General features: G+C 52.5%; 2 protein-coding genes across 2 annotated transcripts in view; both read right to left on the minus strand.

Annotated features, from left to right (window-relative positions):
* The window catches only part of LOC137366614 (adenosine receptor A2b-like), an 8,262-nt gene extending 7,583 nt beyond the window's left edge, over positions 1-679 (minus strand). Inside the window, exon 1 of the mRNA XM_068028328.1 lies at positions 593-679. Coding sequence (XP_067884429.1) covers positions 593-679 — 87 coding nt within the window. The remainder of the gene's footprint in view (positions 1-592) is intronic.
* LOC137366613 (cytospin-B-like) lies at positions 597-27,948 on the minus strand. Its single transcript, XM_068028327.1, has 6 exons — positions 27,712-27,948; positions 17,425-17,510; positions 10,384-10,579; positions 6,630-6,703; positions 5,206-5,375; positions 597-742 (listed from the first exon to the last, which is right to left on the minus strand). The coding sequence occupies exons 1-6, from the start codon at positions 27,749-27,751 to the stop codon at positions 679-681; spliced, it is 630 nt and encodes a 209-aa protein (XP_067884428.1). The 5' UTR covers positions 27,752-27,948; the 3' UTR covers positions 597-678.

Here is a 27,948-nt window from a genome sequence, read left to right on the forward strand (position 1 = left end):
TGTGTAGGAAACACAGCTGTCAGATAGACGCACAGCAAGAGTCCACAGCTCCGATACCGGTCAGCACGCCTGCCTTTCAGCGATCTTCGATCAGGGATAGATATCGAGCCCAGGACACTGGGGAGAACTCCCTTCACTGACGCTCCGACAGTGCGGAGCTCGCTCAGTATTGCGAACAGTGGGGGAAGGTGGGGGACGTCACTGTGTGTTTGAGGGCTTCAGGCCCACATCAGCGGACCCTCAGCAGCTCAGTCCGGGCCCTGTACTGTAGCTTCTGGTCCCAGTGGCCAGGTGAACCGACAGTCGTGGACAGGGACAAGGGGTCTGTGGGTGGACGGATACATGGAGAAGAGAGCGCGAGAGAGAGAGAAAGGTAAGAGGAAAAAGGGGAGAGAGATCGAGTGAGGGAGAAATAGCTCACGAAAGGGGCGGGGGGGGTGGTGCGGAACGGAAAGGGCGTGGGCGTGATGCCCGCCGTGGCTGAATAGCTGCTGAAAATTGAAGCCCAGCTCACAGAGGGAGAGTGTGAGAGATAGCAGGAGAAGAGGGAGTGCTGTGGAAAGCAGATTGAGTTCCTGAAATGTGTTCGTACCACAGGCTGAGGGATTCTCCCTCCGAGGTGATTGCCCCTCGATTCAGGTCTGCAAATGTGGACTTGGCTTGTCTGGTTCCTTGTCATCATCGACATTGAGGGGTCAGGAATCTCCCGTCCCTCAGACCACACACGGAATCGACAGAGCTGCTTCAGCATGAGAGAATGACAAAGATATTTCACTTCAGCTGCGGTCCCAGAGGGGGAAAGGACAGTGTATCTAACTCACTGTGACACCCAGTCCCAGAGGGGGAAAGGACAGTGTATCGAACACACTGTGACACCCGGTCCCAGAGGGGGAAAGGACAGTGTATCTAACTCACTGTGACACCCAGTCCCAGAGGGGGAAAGGACAGTGTATCTAACACACTGTGACACCCGGTCCAGAGGGGAAAGGACAGTGTATCTAACGCACTGTGACACCCGGTCCCAGAGGGGGAAAGGACAGTGTATCTAACGCACTGTGACACCCGGTCCCAGAGGGGGGAAAGGACAGTGTATCTAACGCACTGTGGACACCCGGTCCCAGAGGGGGAAAGGACAGTGTATCTAACACACTGTGACACCCGGTCCCAGAGGGGGGAAAGGACAGTGTATCTAACTCACTGTGACACCCGGCCCCAGAAGGGGAAAGGACAGTGTATCTAACGCACTGTGACACCCGGTCCCAGAGGGGGAAAGGACAGTGTATCTAACTCACTGTGACACCCATCCCAGAGGGGAAAGGACAGTGTATCTAACTCACTGTGACACCCAGTCCCAGAGGGGGAAAGGACAGTGTTTCTAACACACTGTGACACCCCAGTCCCAGAGGGGGAAAGGACAGTGTTTCTAACACACTGTGACACCCAGTCCCAGAGGGGGAAAGGACAGTGTATCTAACTCACTGTGACACCCAGTCCCAGAGGGGGAAAGGACAGTGTATCTAACACACTGTGACACCCGGTCCCAGAGGGGGAAAGGACAGTGTATCAAACACACTGTGACACCCAGTCCCAGAGGGGGAAAGGACAGTGTATCTAACACACTGTGACACTCGGTCCCAGAGGGGGAAAGGACAGTGTATCTAACACACTGTGACACCCAGTCCAGAGGGGGAAAGGACAGTGTATCTAACACACTGTGACACTCGGTCCCAGAGGGGGGAAAGGACAGTGTATCTAACACACTGTGACACCCGGTCCAGAGGGGGAAAGGACAGTGTATCTAACACACTGTGACACCCGGTCCCAGAGGGGGGAAAGGACAGTGTATCTAACACACTGTGACACCCGGTCCCAGAGGGGGAAAGGACAGTGTATCTAACACACTGTGACACCCAGTCCCAGAGGGGGAAAGGACAGTGTGTCTAACACACTGTGACACCCGGTCCCAGAGGGGGAAAGGACAGTGTGTCTAACACACTGTGACACCCGGTCCAGAGGGGGGGAAAGGACAGTGTATCGAACACACTGTGACACCCAGTCCCAGAGGGGGAAAGGGACAGTGTGTCTAACACACTGTGACACCCGGTCCCAGAGGGGGAAAGGACAGTGTGTCCAACACACTGTGACACCCAGTCCCAGAGGGGGAAAGGACAGTGTATCTAACACACTGTGACACCCAGTCCCAGAGGGGGGAAAGGGACAGTGTATCTAACACACTGTGACACCCTGTCCCAGAGGGGGAAAGGACAGTGTTTCTAACACACTGTGACACCCTGTCCCAGAGGGGGAAAGGACAGTGTTTCTAACACACTGTGACACCCGGTCCCAGAGGGGGAAAGGACAGTGTATCTAACGCACTGTAACACCCGGTCCCAGAGGGGGGAAAGGACAGTGTATCTAACGCACTGTGACACCCAGTCCCAGAGGGGGAAAAGGACAGTGTATCTAACACACTGTGACACCCAGTCCAGAGGGGGGAAAGGACAGTGTATCTAACGCACTGTGACAACCGGTCCCAGAGGGGGAAAGGACAGTGTATCTAACACACTGTGACACCCGGTCCCAGAGGGGAAAGGACAGTGTATCTAACACACTGTGACACCGGGGCCCAGAGGGGGAAAGGACAGTGTATCTAACACACTGTGACACCCGGTCCCAGAGGGGGAAAGGACAGTGTATCTAACACACTGTGACCCCCAGTCCAGAGGGGGAAAGGATAGTGTATCTAACACACTGTGACCCCCAGTCCCAGAGGGGGGTAATGGACAGTGTATCTAACACACTGTGACACCCGGTCCCAGAGGGGGAAAGGACAGTGTATCGAACACACTGTGACACCCGGTCCCAGAGGGGGTAAGGACAGTGTATCTAACACACTGTGACACCCGGTCCCAGAGGGGGAAAGGACAGTGTATCTAACACACTGTGACACCCAGTCCCAGAGGGGGGAAAGGACAGTGTGTCCTAACACACTGTGACACCCGGTCCCAGAGGGGGAAAGGACAGTGTGTCTAACACACTGTGACACCCGGTCCCAGAGGGGGGAAAGGACAGTGTATCGAACACACTGTGACACCCAGTCCCAGAGGGGGAAAGGACAGTGTGTCTAACACACTGTGACACCCCGGTCCCAGAGGGGAAAGGACAGTGTGTCCAACACACTGTGACACCCAGTCCCAGAGGGGGAAAGGACAGTGTATCTAACACACTGTGACACCCAGTCCCCAGAGGGGGAAAGGACAGTGTATCTAACACACTGTGACACCCTGTCCCAGAGGGGAAAGGGACAGTGTTTCTAACACACTGTGACACCCTGTCCCAGAGGGGGAAAGGACAGTGTTTCTAACACACTGTGACACCCGGGTCCCAGAGGGGGAAAGGACAGTGTATCTAACGCACTGTAACACCCGGTCCCAGAGGGGGGAAAGGACAGTGTATCTAACGCACTGTGACACCCAGTCCCAGAGGGGGGAAAGGACAGTGTATCTAACACACTGTGACACCCAGTCCCAGAGGGGGGAAAGGACAGTGTATCTAACGCACTGTGACAACCGGTACCAGAGGGGGAAAGGACAGTGTATATAACACACTGTGACACCCGGTCCCAGAGGGGGAAAGGACAGTGTATCTAACACACTGTGACACCGGGGCCCAGAGGGGGAAAGGACAGTGTATCTAACACACTGTGACACCGGTCCCAGAGGGGGAAAGGACAGTGTATCTAACACACTGTGACCCCCAGTCCCAGAGGGGGAAAGGATAGTGTATCTAACACACTGTGACCCCCAGTCCCAGAGGGGGTATGGACAGTGTATCTAACACACTGTGACACCCGGTCCCAGAGGGGGAAAGGACAGTGTATCGAACACACTGTGACACCCGGTCCCAGAGGGGGAAAGGACAGTGTATCTAACACACTGTGACACCCGGTCCCAGAGGGGGAAAGGACAGTGTATCTAACACACTGTGACACCCGGTCCCAGGAGGGGGAAAGGACAGTGTATCTAACACACTGTGACACCCAGTCCCAGAGGGGGGAAAGGCAGTGTATCTAACGCACTGTGACAACCGGTCCCAGAGGGGGAAAGGACAGTGTATCTAACACTGTGACACCCGGTCCCAGAGGGGGAAAGGACAGTGTATCTAACACACTGTGACACCCAGTCCCAGAGGGGGGAAAGGACAGTGTATCTAACACACTGTGACCCCCAGTCCCAGAGGGGGTAATGGACAGTGTATCTAACACACTGTGACACCCGGTCCCAGAGGGGGAAAGGACAGTGTATCGAACACACTGTGACACCCGGTCCCAGAGGGGGAAAGGACAGTGTATCTAACACACTGTGACACCGGGGCCCAGAGGGGGAAAGGACAGTGTATCTAACACACTGTGACACCCGGTCCCAGAGGGGGAAAGGACAGTGTATCTAACACACTGTGACCCCCAGTCCCAGAGGGGGAAAGGATAGTGTATCTAACACACTGTGACCCCCAGTCCCAGAGGGGGTAATGGACAGTGTATCTAACACACTGTGACACCCGGTCCCAGAGGGGGAAAGGACAGTGTATCGAACACACTGTGACACCCGGTCCCAGAGGGGGAAAGGACAGTGTATCTAACACACTGTGACACCCGGTCCCAGAGGGGGAAAGGACAGTGTATCTAACACACTGTGACACCCGGTCCCAGAGGGGGAAAGGACAGTGTATCTAACACACTGTGACACCCAGTCCCAGAGGGGGGAAAGGACAGTGTATCTAACGCACTGTGACAACCGGTCCCAGAGGGGGAAAGGACAGTGTATCTAACACTGTGACACCCGGTCCCAGAGGGGGAAAGGACAGTGTATCTAACACACTGTGACACCCAGTCCCAGAGGGGGGAAAGGACAGTGTATCTAACACACTGTGACACCCGGTCCCAGAGGGGGAAAGGACAGTGTATCAATGCAGTGTGGGAGCAGCTTGGGAACCGGATGAGGCCATTCAGCCCCTCTAGTCTACGCCGCCCATTCAATTTGATCATTGCCGAGCTGTATTTTAACCTTCGTGCCTCCTAATCCGTTTCATCCCAACAACAGAAAAAAACCCTGTCTCTGGTTTGAAATTTCTAACTGATCCTGAGCCTAAACTCCTTGTCCTCGGGGGGGAGAGAGTTCGCGATTTCCCCTCCCCATCCGCCGGTACCTCCTCAATGCCGCCAGCTCCTCCTCCAGCCTTGCCCGCTTCTCCCGCTCCTCCTGCAACCTCGCCCTCAGCGCCTCGGCCTCCGCCTCGGCCTCGAACCTCAGTCGGTCGGCCACCGTCACGGCCGTGTGCATGTCCTGCTGAAACTGCCACCATTCCGCGGAGTCCGCCTAAAGCGCAGGGAATGGGAAGGTCGGACTTTGTTTATTCAATTCGTTCGTGGGATGTGGGCGTCGCTGGCCAGGCCAGCATTTGTTGCCCATCCCTAATTGCCCCTTGAGAAGGTGGTGGTGAGCTGCCTTCTTGAACTGCTGCAGTCCATGTGGGGTAGGTACACCCAGAGTGCGGTGAGGAAGGGAGTTCCAGGATTTTGACCCAGCGACAGTGAAGGAACGGTGATGTAGTTCCAAGTCAGGATGGTGTGTGACTTGGAGGGGAACTTGCAGGTGGTGGTGTTCCCATGTATTTGCTGCCCTTGTCCTTCTAGTTGGTAGAGGTCGCGGGTTTGGGCGGTGCTGTCGAAGGAGCCTTGGTGCATTGCTGCAGTGCATCTTGTAGATGGTACACACTGCTGTCACTGTGCGTCGGTGGTGGAGGGAGTGAATGTTTGTGGATGGGGTGCCAATCAAGCGGGCTGCTTTGTCCCGGATGGTGTCGAGCTTCCTGAGTGTTGTTGGAGCTGCACCCATCCAGGCAAGTGGAGAGTATTCCATCACACTCCTGACTTGTGCCTTGTAGATGGTGGGCAGGCTTTGGGGAGTCAGGAGGTGAGTTACTCACTGCAGAATTCCCAGCCTCTGACCTGCTCTTGTAGTCACAGTATTTATATGGCTGGTCCAGTTCAGTTTCTGGTCAATGGTAACCCCCAGGATGTTGATAGTGGGGGATTCAGCGATGGTAATGCCATTGAATGTCAAGGGGAGATGGTTAGATTCTCTCTTGTTGGAGATGGTCATTGCCTGGCACTTGTGTGGTGCGAATGTTACTTGCCACTTATCAGCCCAAGCCTGGATATTGTCCAGGTCTTGCTGCATTTCTACACGGACTGCTTCAGTATCTGGAGTCACGAATGGTGCTGAACATTGTGCAATCATCAGCAACATCCCCACTTCTGACCTTATGATTGAAGGAAGGTCATTGATGAAGCAGATGTGAGTGAGTAACACCCCCCATGGCCCAATAGCTGGGCTGTGATGTGGTGGTGGGTGTGAAGAGACAGGGGCACAAATCTGCATGGATGTAACTTCCTGAATGCACTGGAAATGACCTCTGCAGAGGGAGTAAAGCCCCAGGGGAGGTTTCTGGATTCACTGGGAGGGAGGGGGAGGGAGAGCCGGGAGAGGGACAGTACACGCACCCCCTCCCTCCCCACTAGGGAGGGTCCTGTCCCATTGCACACACAGAGTCCCTGTCCAAATTCGTACCTTTATCTGCTCATTCAGTGTCCTCACTTCACTCTTCAATTCCTCCCCTTCCGACTTTAAGTGTCGAACCAGGTCTGAGGAATAGAAAGACAGCAGATCAGTCTTTCCACTGGGATTGTGTACAGTGGAGGTGAACGGGAAGGGGTTTGGGTCCATTGGGATTGTGTACAGTGGAGGTGAACGGGAAGGGGTTCGGGTCCATTGGGATTGTGTACAGTGGGAGTGAACGGGAAGGGGTTTGGGGTCCACTGGGATTGTGTACAGTGGGAGTGAACGGGATGGGGTTTGGGTCCATTGGGATTGTGTACAGTGGGAGTGAACGGGAAGGGGTTTGGGTCCATTGGGATTGTGTACAGTGGGAGTGAACGGGAAGGGGTTTGGGTCCATTGGGATTCTGTACAGTGGGGGTGAACAGGAAGGGGTTCGGGTCCATTGGGATTGTGTACAGTGGGGGTGAACAGGAAGGGGTTCGGGTCCATTGGGATTGTGTACAGTGGGAGTGAACGGGAAGGGGTTTGGGTCCATTGGGATTCTGTACAGTGGGGGTGAACAGGAAGGGGTTCGGGTCCATTGGGATTGTGTACAGTGGGAGTGATCGGGAAGGGGTTTGGGGTCCATTGGAATTGTGTACAGTGGGAGTGAACAGGAAGGGGTTTGGGGTCCATTGGGTTTGTGTACAGTGGGAGTGAACGGGAAGGGGTTCGGGTGCATTGGGAGTCTGTACAGTGGGGGTGAACAGGAAGGGGTTCGGGTCCATTGGGATTGTGTACAGTGGGAGTGAACGGGAAGGGGTTTGGGTCCATTGGGATTCTGTACAGTGGGGGTGAACGGGAAGGGGTTCGGGTCCATTGGGATTGTGTACAGTGGGAGTGAACGGGAAGGGGTTTGGGTGCATTGGGATTGTGTACAGTGGGAGTGAATGGGAAGGGGTTCGGGTCCATTGGGAATGTGTACAGTGGGAGTGAACGGGAAGGGGTTTGGGGTCCATTGGAATTGTGTACTGTGGGAGTGAACAGGAAGGGGTTTGGGTCCATTGGGATTGTGTACAGTGGGAGTGAACAGGAAGGGGTTTGGGATCCATTGGGATTGTGTACAGTGGGAGTGAACGAGAAGGGGTTTTGGTTCCATTGGGATTGTGTACAATGGGAGTGAACAGGAAGGGGTTTGGGATCCATTGGGATTGTGTACAGTGGGAGTGAAGGGGAAGGGGTTTGGGTCCATTGGGATTGTGTACAGTGGGAGTGAAGGGGAAGGGGTTTGGGGTCCATTGGGTTTGTGTACAGTGGGAGTGAACGGGAAGGGGTTCGGGTGCATTGGGATTGTGTACTGTGGGAGTGAACAGGAAGGTGTTTGGGTCCATTGGGATTGTGTACAGTGGGAGTGAACGGGAAGGGGTTTTGGTTCCATTGGGATTGTGTACAATGGGAGTGAACAGGAAGGGGTTTGGGATCCATTGGGATTGTGTACAGTGGGAGTGAAGGGGAAGGGGTTTGGGTCCATTGGGATTGTGTACAGTGGGAGTGAACGGGAAGGGGTTCGGGTCCATTGGGATTGTGTACAGTGGGAGTGAACGGGAAGGGGTTCGGGTCCATTGGGATTGTGTACAGTGGGAGTGAACGGGAAGGTGTTCGGGTCCATTGGGATTGTGTACAGTGGGAGTGAACGGGAAGGGGTTTGGGTCCATTGGGCTTGTGTACAGTGGGAGTGAACGGGAAGGTGTTGGGTCCTTTGGGATTGTGTACAGTGGGAGTGAACGGGAAGGGGTTTGGGTCCATTGGGATTGTGTACAGTGGGAGTGAACGGGAAGGTGTTCGGGTCCATTGGGATTGTGTACAGTGGGAGTGAACGGGAAGGGGTTTGGGTCCATTGGGATTGTGTACAGTGGGAGTGAACGGGAAGGGGTTCGGGTCCATTGGGATTGTGTACAGTGGGAGTGAACGGGAAGGGGTTCGGGTCCATTGGGATTGTGTACAGTGGGAGTGAACGGGAAGGTGTTCGGGTCCATTGGGATTGTGTACAGTGGGAGTGAACGGGAAGGGGTTTGGGTCCATTGGGCTTGTGTACAGTGGGAGTGAACGGGAAGGTGTTGGGTCCTTTGGGATTGTGTACAGTGGGAGTGAACGGGAAGGGGTTTGGGTCCATTGGGATTGTGTACAGTGGGAGTGAACGGGAAGGGGTTTGGGTCCATTGGGATTGTGTACAGTGGGAGTGAACGGGAAGGGGTTTGGGGTCCATTGGGATTGTGTACAGTGCGAGTGAACGGGAAGGGGTTTGGGTCCATTGGGATTGTGTACAGTGGGAGTGAACGGGAAGGGGTTTGGGTCCTTTGGGATTGTGTACAGTGGGAGTGAACGGGAAGGGGTTTGGGTCCATTGGGATTGTGTACAGTGGGAGTGAACGGGAAGGGGTTTGGGATCCATTGGGATTGTGTACAATGGGAGTGAACGGGAAGGGGTTTGGGGTCCATTGGGCTTGTGTACAGTGGGAGTGAACGGGAAGGGGTTCGGGTCCATTTGGATTCTGTACGGTGGGGGTGAACAGGAAGGGGTTTGGGATCCATTGGGCTTGTGTACAGTGGGAGTGAACGGGAAGGGGTTTGGGTCCATTGGGATTGTGTACGGTGGGGGTGAACAGGAAGGGGTTCGGGTCCATTGGGATTGTGTACAGTGGGAGTGAACGGGAAGGGGTTTGGGTCCATTGGGATTGTGTACAGTGGGAGTGAACGGGAAGGGGTTTGGGATCCATTGGGCTTGTGTACAGTGGGAGTGAACGGGAAGGGGTTCGGGTCCATTTGGATTCTGTACGGTGGGGGTGAACAGGAAGGGGTTTGGGATCCATTGGGATTGTGTACAGTGGGAGTGAACGGGAAGGGGTTTGGGTCCATTGGGATTGTGTACAGTGGGAGTGAACGGGATGGGGTTTGGGTCCATTGGGATTGTGTACAATGGGAGTGAACGGGAAGGGGTTTGGGGTCCATTGGGATTGTGTATAGTGGGAGTGAACGGGAAGGGGTTTGGGATCCATTGGGATTGTGTACAGTGGGAGTGAAGGGGAAGGGGTTCGGGTCCATTGGGATTGTGTAAAGTGGGAGTGAAGGGGAAGGGGTTTGGGGTCCATTGGGATTGTGTACAGTGGGAGTGAACGGGAAGGGGTTCGGGTCCATTGGGATTGTCGACAGTGGGAGTGAACGGGAAGGGGTTTGGGATCCATTGGGATTGTGTACAGTGGGAGTGAAGGGGAAGGGGTTCGGGTCCATTGGGATTGTGTAAAGTGGGAGTGAAGGGGAAGGGGTTTGGGGTCCATTGGGATTGTGTACAGTGGGAGTGAACGGGAAGGGGTTCGGGTCCATTGGGATTGTCTGAATGTGTGAGATGTGTGTATATCGGGTCTGCCAGTCACTCGAGACTCATGGACTGTCTGATAAAGTATTTCGAATGACATCTCGGAATTCCAAGGCTGATCTCGGGTCGGTGGAGCCTTACTTAACATTCCCTTTGTCGTTACCCGCAGTGGGATTTCGATCATGGGATCAAAGAGTTACAACTTCACGACAGTCATAATCTCACAATCCAAGTCTCTCAACCAATGATATATAATAACAGTTAACTAACATGGGAACATACTTCCAGAGATAGCTTACCTTCTGATCTATATCCCATATCCCTCAATCCTCACCCATCCACCTTCTCCCCATACTGTGGGTAAAATTGCCTCTTTCTGTGCGCTCCGAGTATTGGAATGATATGATGCCTACCCTGGAGGTGAGCAGTGGCTTGCTGACCATCCTCGTGCCCTTCAGTCGGTGGCCTGGTCTCCTCCTCCAATCTGCCGGACTCGTCCTCTGAGGTCTCCGCTTTGATGCCACCCTCTGCAAGTTCTCTCCAAGGTCCCGACTCCTGGGAGTCCAGCTCAGTGTCTGTCGCTCTCAGACCCCTGGCGGGTCCCTCATCCTTCCACAATAAGCAAGACCAAAAAGGTCAGTGTAACAAACAGATGTAAAGACATTTCTGTCGTTTCAAACACGAACCCAACCATTCAGAATCCTGTGTGAGTGCGTCTCAGAGTCTCTCTGACACTGTACAGTCTGTGAGTGCGTCTCAGAGTCTCTCTGACACTGTACAGTCTGTCTGTGTGTCCCTCTGACATTGTACATTCCGTGTGTGTGTCTCAGTGTCTCTCTAACACTGTGCAGTCCGTCTGTGTATCTCAGTGTCTCTCTGACACTGTGCAGTCCGTCTGTGTATCTCAGTGTCTCTCTGACACAGTACAGTCCGTCTGTGTGTCCCTCTGACACTGTACAGTCTGTGAGTGCGTCTCAGTGTCTCTCTGACACTGTACAGTCCGTCTGTGTGTCCCTCTGACATTGTACATTCCATGTGTGTGTCTCAGTGTCTCTCTAACACTGTGCAGTCCGTCTGTGTGTCTCAGTGTCTCTCTGACACTGTGCAGTCCGTCTGTGTATCTCAGTGTCTCTCTGACACAGTACAGTCCGTCTATGTGTCCCTCTGACACTGTACATTCCGTGTGTGTCTCAGTATCTCTCTGACACTGTACAGTCTATGAGAGCGTCTCAGTGTCTCTCTGACACTGTACAGTCCGTCTGTGTGTCCCTCTTACACTGTACAGTCCGTGTGTGTCTCAGTGTCTCTCTGACACAGTACAGTCTGTGTGTGTGTCCCTCTGACACTGTACAGTCCGTGTGTGTCTCAGTGTCTCTCTGACACAGTACAGTCTGTGTGTGTGTCCCTCTGACACTGTACAGTCCGTGGGTGTCTCAGTGTCTCTCTGACACTGTACAGTCTGTGTGTGTGTCTCTCTGTGTCCCTCTGACACTGTACAGTCCGTGTGTGTCTCAGTGTCTCTCTGACACAGTAAAGTCTGTGTGTGTGTCTCTCTGTGTCTCTCTGACACAGTAAAGTCTGTGTGTGTGTCTCTGTGTCCCTCTGACACAGTACAGTCCGTGTGTGTCTCAGTGTCTCTCCGACACTGTACAGTCTGTGTGTGTGTCTCTCTGCGTGTCTCTCTCACACTGTACAGTCCGTGTGTGTGTCCCTCTGTGTCCCTCTGACACTGTACATTCCGTGTGTGTCTCAGTATCTCTCTGACACTGTACAGTCCGTGTGTGTGTCTTACTGTCTCTCTGACAAAGTACAGTCCGTGTGTGTGTCCCTCTAACAATGTACAGTCCGTCTGTGTGTCTCACTGTCTCTCTGACACAGTACAGTCCGTGTGTGTGTCTCAGTGTCTCTCTGACACTGTACAGTCTGTGCGAGTGTCTCTCTGTGTGTCTCTGACACTGTACATTCCGTGTGTATCTCAGTATCTCTCTGACACTGTACAGTCCGTGTGTGTGTCTCAGTGTCTCTCTGACACTGTACAGTCCGTGTGTGTGTCTCAGTGTCTCTCTGACACTGTACAGTCCATGTGTGTGTCTCAGTGTCTCTCTGACACTGTACAGTCCGTGTGTGTGTCTCAGTGTCTCTCTGACACTGTACAGTCCATGTGTGTGTCTCAGTGTCTCTCTGACACTGTACAGTCCATGTGTGTGTCTCAGTGTCTCTCTGACACTGTACAGTCTGTGCGAGTGTCTCTGTGTCTCTGACACTGTACATTCCGTGTGTATCTCAGTATCTCTCTGACACTGTACAGTCCGTGTGTGTGTCTCAGTGTCTCTCTGACACTGTACAGTCCGTGTGTGTGTCTCAGTGTCTCTCTGACACTGTACAGTCCATGTGTGTGTCTCAGTGTCTCTCTGACACTGTACAGTCCGTGTGTGTGTCTCAGTGTCTCTCTGACACTGTACAGTCCATGTGTGTGTCTCAGTGTCTCTCTGACACTGTACAGTCCATGTGTGTGTCTCAGTGTCTCTCTGACACTGTACAGTCCGTGTGTGTGTCTCAGTGTCTCTCTGACACTGTACAGTCCGTGTGTGTGTCTCAGTATCTCACTGACACAGTACAGTCCGTGTGCGAGTCTCAGTGTCTCTCTGACACTGTACAGTCTGTGTGTGTGTCTCAGTGTCTCTCTGACACTGTACAGTCCGTGTGTGTCACTCTGACACTGTACAGTCCATGTGTGTCTGTGTCTCTCTGACACTGTACAGTCCGTCTGTGTGTCCCTCTGACACTGTACAGTCTGTCTGTGTGTCTCACTGTCTCTCTGACACTGTACAGTCTGTGTGTGTCTCAGTATCTCTTTGACACTGTACAGTCCATGTGTGTCTGTGTGTCTCTCTGACACTGTACAATCCGTGTGTGTCTCAGTATCTCTTTGACACTGTACAGTCTGTGTGTGTCTCAGTGTCTCTCTGACACTGTACAGTCCGTGTGTTTGTCTGTGTCTCTCTGACACAGTACAGTCTGTGTGTGTGTCCCTCTGACACTGTACAGTCCGTGGGTGTCTCAGTGTCTCTCTGACACAGTACAGTCTGTGTGTGTGTCCCTCTGACACTGTACAGTCCGTGGGTGTCTCAGTGTCTCTCTGACACTGTACAGTCTGTGTGTGTGTCTCTCTGTGTCCCTCTGACACTGTACAGTCCGTGTGTGTCTCAGTGTCTCTCTGACACAGTAAAGTCTGTGTGTGTGTCTCTCTGTGTCACTCTGACACAGTAAAGTCTGTGTGTGTGTCTCTGTGTCCCTCTGACACAGTACAGTCCATGTGTGTCTCAGTGTCTCTCCGACACTGTACAGTCTGTGTGTGTGTCTCTCTGCGTGTCTCTCTCACACTGTACAGTCCGTGTGTGTGTCCCTCTGTGTCCCTCTGACACTGTACATTCCGTGTGTGTCTCAGTATCTCTCTGACACTGTACAGTCCGTGTGTGTGTCTCACTGTCTCTCTGACAAAGTACAGTCCGTGTGTGTGTCCCTCTAACAATGTACAGTCCGTCTGTGTGTCTCACTGTCTCTCTGACACAGTACAGTCCGTGTGTGTGTCTCTCTGTGTGTCTCTGACACTGTACATTCCGTGTGTATCTCAGTATCTCTCTGACACTGTACAGTCCGTGTGTGTGTCTCAGTGTCTCTCTGACACTGTACAGTCCATGTGTGTGTCTCAGTGTCTCTCTGACACTGTACAGTCCGTGTGTGTGTCTCAGTGTCTCTCTGACACTGTACAGTCCGTGTGTGTGTCTCAGTGTCTCTCTGACACTGTACAGTCCATGTGTGTGTCTCAGTGTCTCTCTGACACTGTACAGTCTGTGCGAGTGTCTCTCTGTGTCTCTGACACTGTACATTCCGTGTGTATCTCAGTGTCTCTCTGACACTGTACAGTCCGTGTGTGTGTCTCAGTGTCTCTCTGACACTGTACAGTCCGTGTGTGTGTCTCAGTATCTCACTGACACAGTACAGTCCGTGTGCGAGTCTCAGTGTCTCTCTGACACTGTACAGTCTGTGTGTGTGTCTCAGTGTCTCTCTGACACTGTACAGTCCGTGTGTGTCACTCTGACACTGTACAGTCCATGTGTGTCTGTGTCTCTCTGACACTGTACAGTCCGTCTGTGTGTCCCTCTGACACTGTACAGTCTGTCTGTGTGTCTCACTGTCTCTCTGACACTGTACAGTCTGTGTGTGTCTCAGTATCTCTTTGACACTGTACAGTCCATGTGTGTCTGTGTGTCTCTCTGACACTGTACAATCCGTGTGTGTCTCAGTATCTCTTTGACACTGTACAGTCTGTGTGTGTCTCAGTGTCTCTCTGACACTGTACAGTCCGTGTGTTTGTCTGTGTCTCTCTGACACAGTACAGTCTGTGTGTGTGTCCCTCTGACACTGTACAGTCCGTGGGTGTCTCAGTGTCTCTCTGACACAGTACAGTCTGTGTGTGTGTCCCTCTGACACTGTACAGTCCGTGGGTGTCTCAGTGTCTCTCTGACACTGTACAGTCTGTGTGTGTGTCTCTCTGTGTCCCTCTGACACTGTACAGTCCGTGTGTGTCTCAGTGTCTCTCTGACACAGTAAAGTCTGTGTGTGTGTCTCTCTGTGTCACTCTGACACAGTAAAGTCTGTGTGTGTGTCTCTGTGTCCCTCTGACACAGTACAGTCCATGTGTGTCTCAGTGTCTCTCCGACACTGTACAGTCTGTGTGTGTGTCTCTCTGCGTGTCTCTCTCACACTGTACAGTCCGTGTGTGTGTCCCTCTGTGTCCCTCTGACACTGTACATTCCGTGTGTGTCTCAGTATCTCTCTGACACTGTACAGTCCGTGTGTGTGTCTCACTGTCTCTCTGACAAAGTACAGTCCGTGTGTGTGTCCCTCTAACAATGTACAGTCCGTCTGTGTGTCTCACTGTCTCTCTGACACAGTACAGTCCGTGTGTGTGTCTCAGTGTCTCTCTGACACTGTACAGTCTGTGCGAGTGTCTCTCTGTGTGTCTCTGACACTGTACATTCCGTGTGTATCTCAGTATCTCTCTGACACTGTACAGTCCGTGTGTGTGTCTCAGTGTCTCTCTGACACTGTACAGTCCATGTGTGTGTCTCAGTGTCTCTCTGACACTGTACAGTCCGTGTGTGTGTCTCAGTGTCTCTCTGACAATGTACAGTCCATGTGTGTGTCTCAGTGTCTCTCTGACACTGTACAGTCCATGTGTGTGTCTCAGTGTCTCTCTGACACTGTACAGTCTGTGCGAGTGTCTCTCTGTGTCTCTGACACTGTACATTCCGTGTGTATCTCAGTATCTCTCTGACACTGTACAGTCCGTGTGTGTGTCTCAGTGTCTCTCTGACACTGTACAGTCCGTGTGTGTGTCTCAGTGTCTCTCTGACACTGTACAGTCCATGTGTGTGTCTCAGTGTCTCTCTGACACTGTACAGTCCGTGTGTGTGTCTCAGTGTCTCTCTGACACTGTACAGTCCATGTGTGTGTCTCAGTGTCTCTCTGACACTGTACAGTCCATGTGTGTGTCTCAGTGTCCCTCTGACACTGTACAGTCCGTGTGTGTGTCTGTGTCTCTCTGACACTGTACAGTCCGTGTGTGTGTCTCAGTGTTTCTCTGACACTGTACAGTCCGTGTGTGTGTCTCAGTGTCTCTCTGACACTATACAGTCCGTGTGTGTGTCTCAGTGTCTCTCTGACACTGTACAGTCCGTGTGTGTGTCTCAGTGTCTCTCTGACACTATACAGTCTGTGTGTGTCTCAGTATCTCTCTGACACTGTACAGTCCGTGTGCGTCACTCTGACACTGTACAGTCCATGTGTGTCTGTGTCTCTCTGACACTGTACAGTCCGTCTGTGTGTCCCTCTGACACTGTACAGTCTGTCTGTGTGTCTCACTGTCTCTCTGACACTGTACAGTCTGTGTGTGTCTCAGTATCTCTTTGACACTGTACAGTCCATGTGTGTCTGTGTGTCTCTCTGACACTGTACAATCCGTGTGTGTCTCAGTATCTCTTTGACACTGTACAGTCTGTGTGTGTCTCAGTGTCTCTCTGACACTGTACAGTCCGTGTGTTTGTCTGTGTCTCTCTGACACTGTATAGTCCGTGTCTGTCTCAGTATCTCTCTGACACTGTACAGTCCGCGTGTGTGTCTCAGTGTCTCTCTGACACTGTACAGTCCATGTGTGTCTCAGTATCTCTCTGACACTGTACAGTCCGTGTGTGTGTCTCAGTGTCTCTCTGACACTGTACAGTCTGTGTGTGTGTCTCAGTGTCTCTCTGACACTACAGTCCGTCTGTGTGTCTCAGTGCCTCTCTGGCACTGTACAGTCCGTGTGTGTGTCTCTGTGTCTCTCTGACACTGTACAGTCCGTGTGTGTCTGTGTGTCTCTCTGACACTGTACAGTCCGTCTGTGTGTCTCAGTGTCTCTCTGACACTGTACAGTCCGTGTGTGTGTCTCAGTGTCTCTTTGACACTGGACAGTCCGTCTGTGTGTCCCTCTGACACTGTACAGTCCGTGTGTGTGTCTCAGAGTCTCTCTGACACAGTACAGTCCGTGTGTGTGTCTCAGTGTCTCGCTGACACTGTACAGTCCATGTGTGTGTCTCAGTGTCTCTCTGACACTGTACAGTCCGTGTGTGTGTCTCAGTGTCTCTTTGACACTGGACAGTCCGTCTGTGAGTCCCTCTGACACTGTACAGTCCGTGTGTGTCTCAGAGTCTCTCTGACACAGTACAGTCCGTGTGTGTGTCTCACTGTCTCTCTGACACTGTACAGTCCATCTGTGTCTCTCTGTGTCTCTCTGACACTGAACAGTCCGTGTGTGTCTCTCAGTGTCACTCTGACACTGTACAGTCCGTCTGTGTGTCTCAGCATCTGACACTGTACAGTCCGTGTGTTTGTCTCAGTGTCTCTCTGACACTGTACAGTCTGTGTGTGTCTCAGTATGTCTCTGACACTGTACAGTCCATCTGTGTGTCTCTCTGAGACCCAAACCCGACTCGGGCACTGCCAACCCTAACCCGACCCAAACCCGACCCGGGAACGTCCGACCGGGAACGTCCGACCCGAACCCGACCCGGGCACGGCCAACCCGAACCCGACCCAAACCCGACCCGGGCACGGCCGACCCGAACCCGACCCGGGCACGGCCGACCCGACCCCGACCCGAACCCGACCCAGGTCTGAGTCCTTCAATTCTTTTTCATGCCCAAGCCGACCCGAAAGTATCAAACATGTCATTAGGACAGAAATAAAATCGGGCCAAAACATAGATTAAAAAGAAAACAGGACAAAACAAAACCTGAGCAGTGCCAACCCGAACCCGACCGCACCCCGAACCCCAATGCTGGACCCAGAACGTAGAGCCAAGCCGAGCCCGACACGTGGCGTTGAGTGTGGGTCGGGTTCCCAGGCTTTACCTGCAGCGTCTCTCCAGTGACGTACGTTGAGAACTGTACAGAATTCTCCTCTCTCTCCTGCTCGACTGCGATTTCACCCTGTGTGACTGAGCAATAAACCAGGATTATAATCTGACACACAATGAAAAAGAAAAGGATGGCAGGAACTAAGGACAGGGTATGAAGAGAACTCAGCTCTGCTTTACAGTCCAAGACTAGGACAGCTGCCAATGTAATAGCATGTACCATCTGGAGAGGGAGAGGCGAGATCAATTATCACAGACAGACAGAGGGACAACTGCACAAAGACAGAGCGAAGGACATTCAGGAGAGGGGAGACATGAAGGGAGAGAATGTCTGACACATTTATAGACCTGTAACTCACTCCCGGGTATCTGTTATTCTATATATAAACCCCCCGAACCCCTCGATTAGATTCCAGTCTGTAACTCACTCCCGGGTATCTGTTATTCTATAAATAAACCACCCCGAACCCCTCGATTAGATTCCAGTCTGTAACTCACTCCCGGGTATCTGTTATTCTATATATAAACCACCCCGAACCCCTCGATTAGATTCCAGTCTGTAACTCACTCCCGGGTATCTGTTATTCTATATATAAACCCCCCGAACCCCTCGATTAGATTCCAGTCTGTAACTCACTCCCGGGTATCTGTTATTCTATATATAAACCCCCCGAACCCCTCGATTAGATTCCAGTCTGGAACTCACTCCCGGGTATCTGTTATTCTATATATAAACCCCCCCGAACCCCTGGATTAGATTCCAGTCTGTAACTCACTCCCGGGTATCTGTTATTCTATATATAAACCACCCGAACCCCTCGATTAGATTCCAGTCTGTAACTCACTCCCGGGTATCTGTTATTCTATATATAAACCCCCCCGAACCCCTGGATTAGATTCCAGTCTGTAACTCACTCCCGGGTATCTGTTATTCTATATATAAACCCCACGAACCCCTCGATTAGATTCCAGTCTGTAACTCACTCCCGGGTATCTGTTATTCTATATATAAACCCCCCGAACCCCTCGATTAGATTCCAGTCTGTAACTCACTCCCGGGTATCTGTTATTCTGTATATAAACCCCCCGAACCCCTCGATTAGATTCCAGTCTGTAACTCACTCCCGGGTATCTGTTATTCTATATATAAACCCCCCGAACCCCTCGATTAGATTCCAGTCTGTAACTCACTCCCGGGTATCAGTTATTCTGTATATAAACCCCCCGAACCCCTCGATTAGATTCCAGTCTGTAACTCACTCCCGGGTATCTGTTATTCTATATATAAACCACCCCGAACCCCTCGATTAGATTCCAGTCTGTAACTCACTCCCGGGTATCTGTTATTCTATATATAAACCCCCCGAACCCCTCGATTAGATTCCAGTCTGTAACTCACTCCCGGGTATCTGTTATTCTATATATAAACCCCACGAACCCCTCGATTAGATTCCAGTCTGTAACTCACTCCCGGGTATCTGTTATTCTATATATAAACCCCCCGAACCCCTCGATTAGATTCCAGTCTGTAACTCACTCCCGGGTATCTGTTATTCTATATATAAACCCCACGAACCCCTCGATTAGATTCCAGTCTGTAACTCACTCCCGGGTATCTGTTATTCTATATATAAACCCCCCGAACCCCTCGATTAGATTCCAGTCTGTAACTCACTCCCGGGTATCTGTTATTCTATATATAAACCCCACGAACCCCTCGATTAGATTCCAGTCTGTAACTCACTCCCGGGTATCTGTTATTCTATATATAAACCCCACGAACCCCTCGATTAGATTCCAGTCTGTAACTCACTCCCGGGTATCTGTTATTCTATATATAAACCCCCCGAACCCCTCGATTAGATTCCAGTCTGTAACTCACTCCCGGGTATCTGTTATTCTATATATAAACCCCCCCCGAACTCCTCGATTAGATTCCAGTCTGTAACTCACTCCCGGGTATCTGTTATTCTATATATAAACCCCACCGAACCCCTCGATTAGATTCCAGTCTGTAACTCACTCCCGGGTATCTGTTATTCTATATATAAACCACCCCGAACCCCTCGATTAGATTCCAGTCTGTAACTCACTCCCGGGTATCTGTTATTCTATATATAAACCACCCGAACCCCTCGATTAGATTCCAGTCTGTAACTCACTCCCGGGTATCTGTTATTCTATATATAAACCACCCCGAACCCCTCGATTAGATTCCAGTCTGTAACTCACTCCCGGGTATCTGTTATTCTGTATATAAACCCACCCGAACCCCTTGATTAGATTCCAGTCTGTAACTCACTCCCGGGTATCTGTTATTCTATATATAAACCACCCCGAACCCCTCGATTCGATTCTGGCCTCTTCCTCACTCACAGGCCGAATGTCTTCTCAGATTGGCATCAGGCCTACTCTGACCTCATCTTTGCTTTAAGTTGCTTCCAACCCTGAGCACCTCTCCTCCTCCCTCCCCCACTCCCCCCTGCCATTCACCCCGACCCAGTCAATGTCTAATAGGCCGGGCGTCAATGTGACATTAACATTCCGGTACCTTGCATCCGCGTGACCTCCGTTCAGGTTTCCCCGGCAACCGGCTCGGCGGCGGGTCTGCCGTCTCGCCAGTCGGCTTCATCTGAGGCCTGTCCTGCCAAGGCTTCAACTGCTGGCTTTGCTGGCCTCGTTGACCGCAGTGGTCTGGTGGCCTGCACGTCCGCGGGACGGTTCATCCCGTCCCTTGCGCTGGGCATTCTGCCCTGGCCTCCCACCTCAACTCCCTCTCCTTTCAACTTTCCGTTCCCCAGGAAGAACAGCCCCAGCTTCTCCAGTCGAGGCACCATGACCTCCTTCCTCCCACAACCATTCTCGTGAATCTTTTCTGCGCTCTCTCTCTGAAGCCTTCACATCCTTCCCGAGCACTGACTAACATCTGGGGCCTAGTGCCAAAGTTGGGGGGTCTGTCCCACAGACTAGTCAAGCAACAGCCTGACATGGTCATAGTCATGAGGTGCTGTGGGCCATCAGCAGCAGCAGAATTGTACTCAACCACAATCTGTAACCTCATGGCCCGGCATATCCCCCACTCTTCCATTACCATCAAGACAGGAGACCAACCCTGGTTCAATGAAGAGTGCAGGAGGGTATGCCAGGAGCAGCACCAGGCATACCTCAAAATGAGGTGTCAACCTGGTGAAGTTACAACACAGGACTATCTGCGTGCCAAACTGCGTAAGCAGCATGCGACAGACAGAGCTAAGCGATCCCATAACCAACGGATCAGATCTAAGCTCTGCAGTCCTGCCACATCCAGCCGTGAATGGTGGTGGACAATTAAACAACTAACTGGAGGAGGAGGCTCCACAAATATCCCCATCCTCAATGATGGGGGAGCCCAGCACATCAGTGCGAAAGATAAGGCTGAAGCATTTGCAACAATCTTCAGCCAGAAGTGCTGAGTTGATGATCCATCTCGGCCTCCTCCTGAAGTCCCCAGCATCACAGATGACAGACTTCAGCCAATTCGATTCACTCCATGTGATATCAAGAAACGACTGAAGGCCCTGGATACTGCAGAGGCTATGGGCCCTGACAATATTCAGGCAATAGTACTGAAGACCTGTGCTCCAGAACTTGCCGCGCCCCTAGCCAAGCTGTTCCAGTACAGTTACAAGACTGGCATCTACACTGCAATGTGGAAAATTGCCCAGGTATGTCCTGTACACAAAAAGCAGGACAATTCCAACCCGGCCAATTACCTCCCCATCAGTCTACTCTCAATCATCAGTAAAGTGATGGAAGGTGTCATCAACAGTGCCATCAAGTGGCACTTGCTCAGCAATAACCTGCTCAGTGATGCTCAGTTTGGGTTCCACCAGGGCCACTCAGCTCCTGACCTCATTACAGCCTTGGTTCAAACATGGACAAAAGAGCTGAACTCGAGAGGTGAGGTGAGAGTGACTGCCCTTGACATCAAGGCAGCATTTGACCGAGTATGGTATCAAGGAGCCCGAGCAAAACTGAGGTCAATGGGAATCAGGGGGAAAACCCTCCACTGGTTGGAGTCGTACCGAGCGCAAAGGAAGATGGTTGTGGTTGTTGGAGGTCAATCATCTGAGCTCCAGGACATCACTGCAGGAGTTCCTCAGGGTAGTGTCCTCGGCCCAACCACCTTCAGCTGCTTCATCAATGACCTTCCTTCAATCATAAGGTCAGAAGTGGGGATGTTCCCTGATGATTACACAATGTTCAGCACCATTCGTGACTCCTCAGATACTGAAGCAGTCCGTGTAGAAATGCAGCAAGACCTGGACAATATCCAGGCTTGGGCTGATAAGTGGCAAGTAACATTCGCACCACACAAGTGCCAGGCAATGACCATCTCCAACAAGAGAGAATCTAACCATCTCCCCTTGACATTCAATGGCATTACCATCTCTGAATCCCCCACTATCAACATCCTGGGGGTTACCATTGACCAGAAACTGAACTGGACCAGCCACATAAATACTGTGACTACAAGAGCAGGTCAGAGGCTGGGAATCCTGCAGTGAGTAACTCACCTCCTGACTCCCCAAAGCCTGTCCACCATCTACAAGGCACAAGTCAGGAGTGTGATGGAATACTCTCCACTTGCCTGGATGGGTGCAGCTCCAACAACACTCGGGAAGCTCAACACCATCCAGGACAAAGCAGCCCGCTTGATTGGCACCCCATCTACAAATATTCACTCCCTCCACCACCGACGCACAGTGGCAGCAGTGTGTACCATCGACAAGATGCACTGCAGCAATGCACCAAGGCTCCTTAGACAGCACCGCCCAAACCCACGAAATTCACACATCATCCTGACTTGGAACTATATCACCGTTCCTTCGCTGTCGCTGGGTCAAAGTCCTGGAACTCCCTTCCTAACAGCACTGTGGGTGTACCTACCCCAAATGGACTGCAGCGGTTCAAGAAGGCAGCTCACCACCACCTTCTCAAGGGCAATTAGGGATGGGCAATAAATGCTGGCCTGGCCAGTGACACCCACATCCCATGAATGAATACAAAACAAAATCGAAAAAACTGTGACACCCAGTCCCAGAGAGGGAAAGGACAGTGTATCTAACACACTGTGACACCCAGTCCCAGAGAGGGAAAGGACAGTGTATCTAACACACTGTGACACCTGGTTCCAGAGGAGGGAAAGGACAGTGTATCTAACACACTGTGACACCCAGTCCCAGAGGGGGGAAAGGACAGTGTATCTAACACACTGTGACACCCGGTCCCAGAGGGGGAAAGGACAGTGTATCTAACACACTGTGACACCCAGTCCCAGAGAGGGAAAGGACAGTGTATCTAATGCACTGTGACACCTGGTTCCAGAGGAGGAAAGGACAGTGTATCTAACACACTGTGACACCCGGTCCCAGAGGGGGAAGGGACAGTGTATCTAACACACTGTGACACCCGGTCCCAGAGGGGGAAGGGACAGTGTATCTAACGCACTGTGACACCCAGTCCCAGAGAGGGAAAGGACAGTGTATCTAACACACTGTGACACCTGGTTCCAGAGGGGGAAAGGACAGTGTATCTAACACACTGTGACACCCGGTCCCAGAGGGGGGAAAGGACAGTGTATCTAACACACTGTGACACCTGGTTCCAGAGGAGGAAAGGACAGTGTATCTAACGCACTGTGACACCTGGTTCCAGAGGAGGGAAAGGACAGTGTATCTAACACACTGTGACACCTGGTTCCAGAGGAGGGAAAGGACAGTGTATCTAACGCACTGTGACACCTGGTTCCAGAGGAGGAAAGGACAGTGTATCTAACGCACTGTGACACCTGGTTCCAGAGGAGGAAAGGACAGTGTATCTAACGCACTGTGACACCTGGTTCCAGAGGAGGGAAAGGACAGTGTATCTAACGCACTGTGACACCTGGTTCCAGAGGAGGAAAGGACAGTGTATCTAACGCACTGTGACACCTGGTTCCAGAGGAGGGAAAGGACAGTGTATCTAACACACTGTGACACCCAGTCCCAGAGGGGGGAAAGGACAGTGTATCTAACACACTGTGACACCCGGTCCCAGAGGGGGAAAGGACAGTGTATCTAACACACTGTGACACCCAGTCCCAGAGAGGGAAAGGACAGTGTATCTAATGCACTGTGACACCTGGTTCCAGAGGAGGAAAGGACAGTGTATCTAACACACTGTTTCACCCGGTCCCAGAGGGGGAAGGGACAGTGTATCTAACACACTGTGACACTCGGTCCCAGAGGGGGAAGGGACAGTGTATCTAACGCACTGTGACACCCAGTCCCAGAGAGGGAAAGGACAGTGTATCTAACGCACTGTGACACCTGGTTCCAGAGGAGGAAAGGACAGTGTATCTAACACACTGTGACACCCAGTCCCAGAGGGGGGAAAGGACAGTGTATCTAACGCACTGTGACACCCGGTCCCAGAGAGGGAAAGGACAGTGTATCAAACGCACTGTGACACCCGGTCCCAGAGGAGGAAAGGACAGTGTATCTAACGCACTGTGACACCTGGTTCCAGAGGAGGAAAGGACAGTGTATCTAACACACTGTGACACCCGGTCCCAGAGGGGGAAAGGACAGTGTATCTAACGCACTGTGACACCTGGTTCCAGAGGAGGAAAGGACAGTGTATCTAACACACTGTGACACCCGGTCCCAGAGGGGGAAAGGACAGTGTATCTAACGCACTGTGACACCCGGTCCCAGAGAGGGAAAGGACAGTGTATCTAACGCACTGTGACACCCAGTCTCAGAGAGGGAAAGGACAGTGTATCTAACGCACTGTGACACCCGGTCCCAGAGAGGGAAAGGACAGTGTATCTAACGCACTGTGACACCCGGTCCCAGAGGAGGAAAGGACAGTGTATCTAACGCACTGTGACACCCAGTCCCAGAGGGGGAAAGGACAGTGTATCTAACGCACTGTGACACCCAGTCCCAGAGGGGGAAAGGACAGTGTATCTAACGCACTGTGACAACCGGTCCCAGAGGGGGAAAGGACAGTGTATCTAACGCACTGTGACACCCGGTCCCAGAGAGGGAAAGGACAGTGTATCTAACACACTGTAACACCCAGTCCCAGAGGGGGAAAGGACAGTGTATCTAACACACTGTGACACCCAGTCCCAGAGGGGGAAAGGACAGTGTATCTAACACACTGTGACACCCGGTCCCAGAGGGCGAAAGGACAGTGTATCTAACACACTGTGACACACGGTCCCAGAGGGGGAAAGGACAGTGTATCTAACACACTGTGACACCCGGTCCCAGAGGGGGAAAGGACAGTGTATCTAACACATTGTGACACCCGGTCCCAGAGGGGGAAAGGACAGTGTATCTAACACACTGTGACACCCGGTCCCAGAGGGGGAAAGGACAGTGTATCTAACACACTGTGACACCCGGTCCCAGAGGGGGAAAGGACACTGTATCTAACACACTGTGACACCCAGTCCCAGACGGGGGAAAGGACAGTGTATCTAACGCACTGTGACACCCAGTCCCAGAGGGGGAAAGGACAGTGTATCTAACACACTGTGACACCCAGTCCCAGAGGGGGAAAGGACAGTGTATCTAACACACTGTGACACCCAGTCCCAGAGGGGGAAAGGACAGTGCATCTAACGCACTGTGACACCCGGTCCCAGAGGGGGGAAAGGACAGTGTATCTAACACACTGTGACACCCGGTCCCAGAGGGGGAAAGGACAGTGTATCTAACACACTGTGACACCCAGTCCCAGAGGGGGGAAAGGACAGTGTATCTAACACACTGTGACACCCGGTCCCAGAGGGGGAAAGGACAGTGTATCTAACACACTGTGACACCCAGTCCCAGAGAGGGAAAGGACAGTGTATCTAATGCACTGTGACACCTGGTTCCAGAGGAGGAAAGGACAGTGTATCTAACACACTGTTTCACCCGGTCCCAGAGGGGGAAGGGACAGTGTATCTAACACACTGTGACACTCGGTCCCAGAGGGGGAAGGGACAGTGTATCTAACGCACTGTGACACCCAGTCCCAGAGAGGGAAAGGACAGTGTATCTAACGCACTGTGACACCTGGTTCCAGAGGAGGAAAGGACAGTGTATCTAACACACTGTGACACCCAGTCCCAGAGGGGGGAAAGGACAGTGTATCTAACGCACTGTGACACCCGGTCCCAGAGAGGGAAAGGACAGTGTATCTAACGCACTGTGACACCCGGTCCCAGAGGAGGAAAGGACAGTGTATCTAACGCACTGTGACACCTGGTTCCAGAGGAGGAAAGGACAGTGTATCTAACACACTGTGACACCCGGTCCCAGAGGGGGAAAGGACAGTGTATCTAACGCACTGTGACACCCGGTCCCAGAGGGGGAAAGGACAGTGTATCTAACGCACTGTGACACCCGGTCCCAGAGAGGGAAAGGACAGTGTATCTAACGCACTGTGACACCCAGTCTCAGAGAGGGAAAGGACAGTGTATCTAACGCACTGTGACACCCGGTCCCAGAGAGGGAAAGGACAGTGTATCTAACGCACTGTGACACCCGGTCCCAGAGGAGGAAAGGACAGTGTATCTAACGCACTGTGACACCCAGTCCCAGAGGGGGAAAGGACAGTGTATCTAACGCACTGTGACAACCGGTCCCAGAGGGGGAAAGGACAGTGTATCTAACGCACTGTGACACCCGGTCCCAGAGAGGGAAAGGACAGTGTATCTAACACACTGTAACACCCAGTCCCAGAGGGGGAAAGGACAGTGTATCTAACACACTGTGACACCCAGTCCCAGAGGGGGAAAGGACAGTGTATCTAACACACTGTGACACCCGGTCCCAGAGGGCGAAAGGACAGTGTATCTAACACACTGTGACACACGGTCCCAGAGGGGGAAAGGACAGTGTATCTAACACACTGTGACACCCGGTCCCAGAGGGGGAAAGGACAGTGTATCTAACACATTGTGACACCCGGTCCCAGAGGGGGAAAGGACAGTGTATCTAACACACTGTGACACCCGGTCCCAGAGGGGGAAAGGACAGTGTATCTAACACACTGTGACACCCGGTCCCAGAGGGGGAAAGGACACTGTATCTAACACACTGTGACACCCAGTCCCAGACGGGGGAAAGGACAGTGTATCTAACGCACTGTGACACCCAGTCCCAGAGGGGGAAAGGACAGTGTATCTAACACACTGTGACACCCAGTCCCAGAGGGGGAAAGGACAGTGTATCTAACACACTGTGACACCCAGTCCCAGAGGGGGAAAGGACAGTGCATCTAACGCACTGTGACACCCGGTCCCAGAGGGGGGAAAGGACAGTGTATCTAACACACTGTGACACCCGGTCCCAGAGGGGGAAAGGACAGTGTATCTAACACACTGTGACACCCAGTCCCAGAGGGGGGAAAGGACAGTGTATCTAACACACTGTGACACCCGGTCCCAGAGGGGGGAAAGGACAGTGTATCTAACGCACTGTGACACCCGGTCCCAGAGTCTTGCTATCTTTGCTTGCCAGCAGTTTAACGCTGATATGTTTGGTATTTGACGTGAGCTAAAGCAAGTGATTTTATCAGGAGTACAAATTCCATTTGGAATGTGAAGGAACTGGTAATTCCTGTCAATTCTCTCAAACTTATCGGCCTCACAGATGGGCGGACAGTGAATGCACCATGTGTGACCTCTTTCCTGTCTGCACCCTTCGAGGGCCATCCCTCCCTGCTACAACCTACCTATGCACTGTCAGTCATAGCAGAGTGGGTACCTCTTTCAAGGCAACTTTCTTTTGAGTTCAGGCTGCTGTGCCTTCCTTTGGGAGAGCTTTCTTTTAATCTTCGGCGTCCAGATTCCCTTGACCCGCAGTTGGCATTTCCTATGCCGATAAAGCTAATTGAGACTGCAAGCATCCTGAAAGAGAGCGCCCACGGGAGGTTTCGCACGGCGCCCGCACTCCCCCGGGTTTAGCGCCCCCTCCCGAAAGACGGCACCTCCGATGCTTCTCAGCCGGGGTTGCCTCCCCCTCGCCGCTTGACTGCTGAGTGCACCCCTCGGTCGATCAGCCCGGGAATCTGCGTGGAGAGGGGGCCATGGGGAGGAGCAGCCCTGATCGGGGAGTCGGGCGTGACGCCGACGTGGGAGGACACGGCAAAAGAAAGTTGGACCGGGAAGATTACGGCTGGCCAAATATTTCCCCCCCCCCTCGCCATCCAGGGCGTTGCCCCTTTAAATGTCAGGCTGAGCCAGAGTTCGTTCACTTACAGAAAGCTTTGGTTTGTTCCCTCAGGAGGTGGTTCCCCATCTCAGGTCTCCGGCGACGTTCCCCCTCTGGATCCGAGAATGACTTGGGAATGGCAGGAATGCCACGGCTCCTGATCCTGGCTCCGTAGTTTGTCCGGAGAACAGGGATCTGCCTCCCACACTCAGCTGCCTGCTCTCTGCTCTCCCCTTCCCTCGGGCTCCGCACTCCCACTCCGCCTGTCTCATCCTCCCTCCCTC

Source organism: Heterodontus francisci, unplaced genomic scaffold (genome assembly GCF_036365525.1).
Source record: "Heterodontus francisci isolate sHetFra1 unplaced genomic scaffold, sHetFra1.hap1 HAP1_SCAFFOLD_1338, whole genome shotgun sequence".
In the NCBI taxonomy this organism is placed as follows: domain Eukaryota; kingdom Metazoa; phylum Chordata; class Chondrichthyes; order Heterodontiformes; family Heterodontidae; genus Heterodontus; species Heterodontus francisci.

What these genes read in the sequence shown, in the direction of transcription:
- LOC137366613 (XM_068028327.1), bottom strand. Translation starts at nt 27,751, where the DNA reads ATGGGGAACCACCTCCTGAGGGAACAAACCAAAGCTTTCT. An exon ending in CACTGAATGAGCAGATAAAG is followed by an intron (nt 5,376 to 6,629) that starts GTACGAATTTGG and finishes CCTGCGCTTTAG; the next exon opens with GCGGACTCCGCGGAATGGTG. An exon ending in GAGCTGGCGGCATTGAGGAG is followed by an intron (nt 743 to 5,205) that starts GTACCGGCGGAT and finishes CTCATGCTGAAG; the next exon opens with CAGCTCTGTCGATTCCGTGT.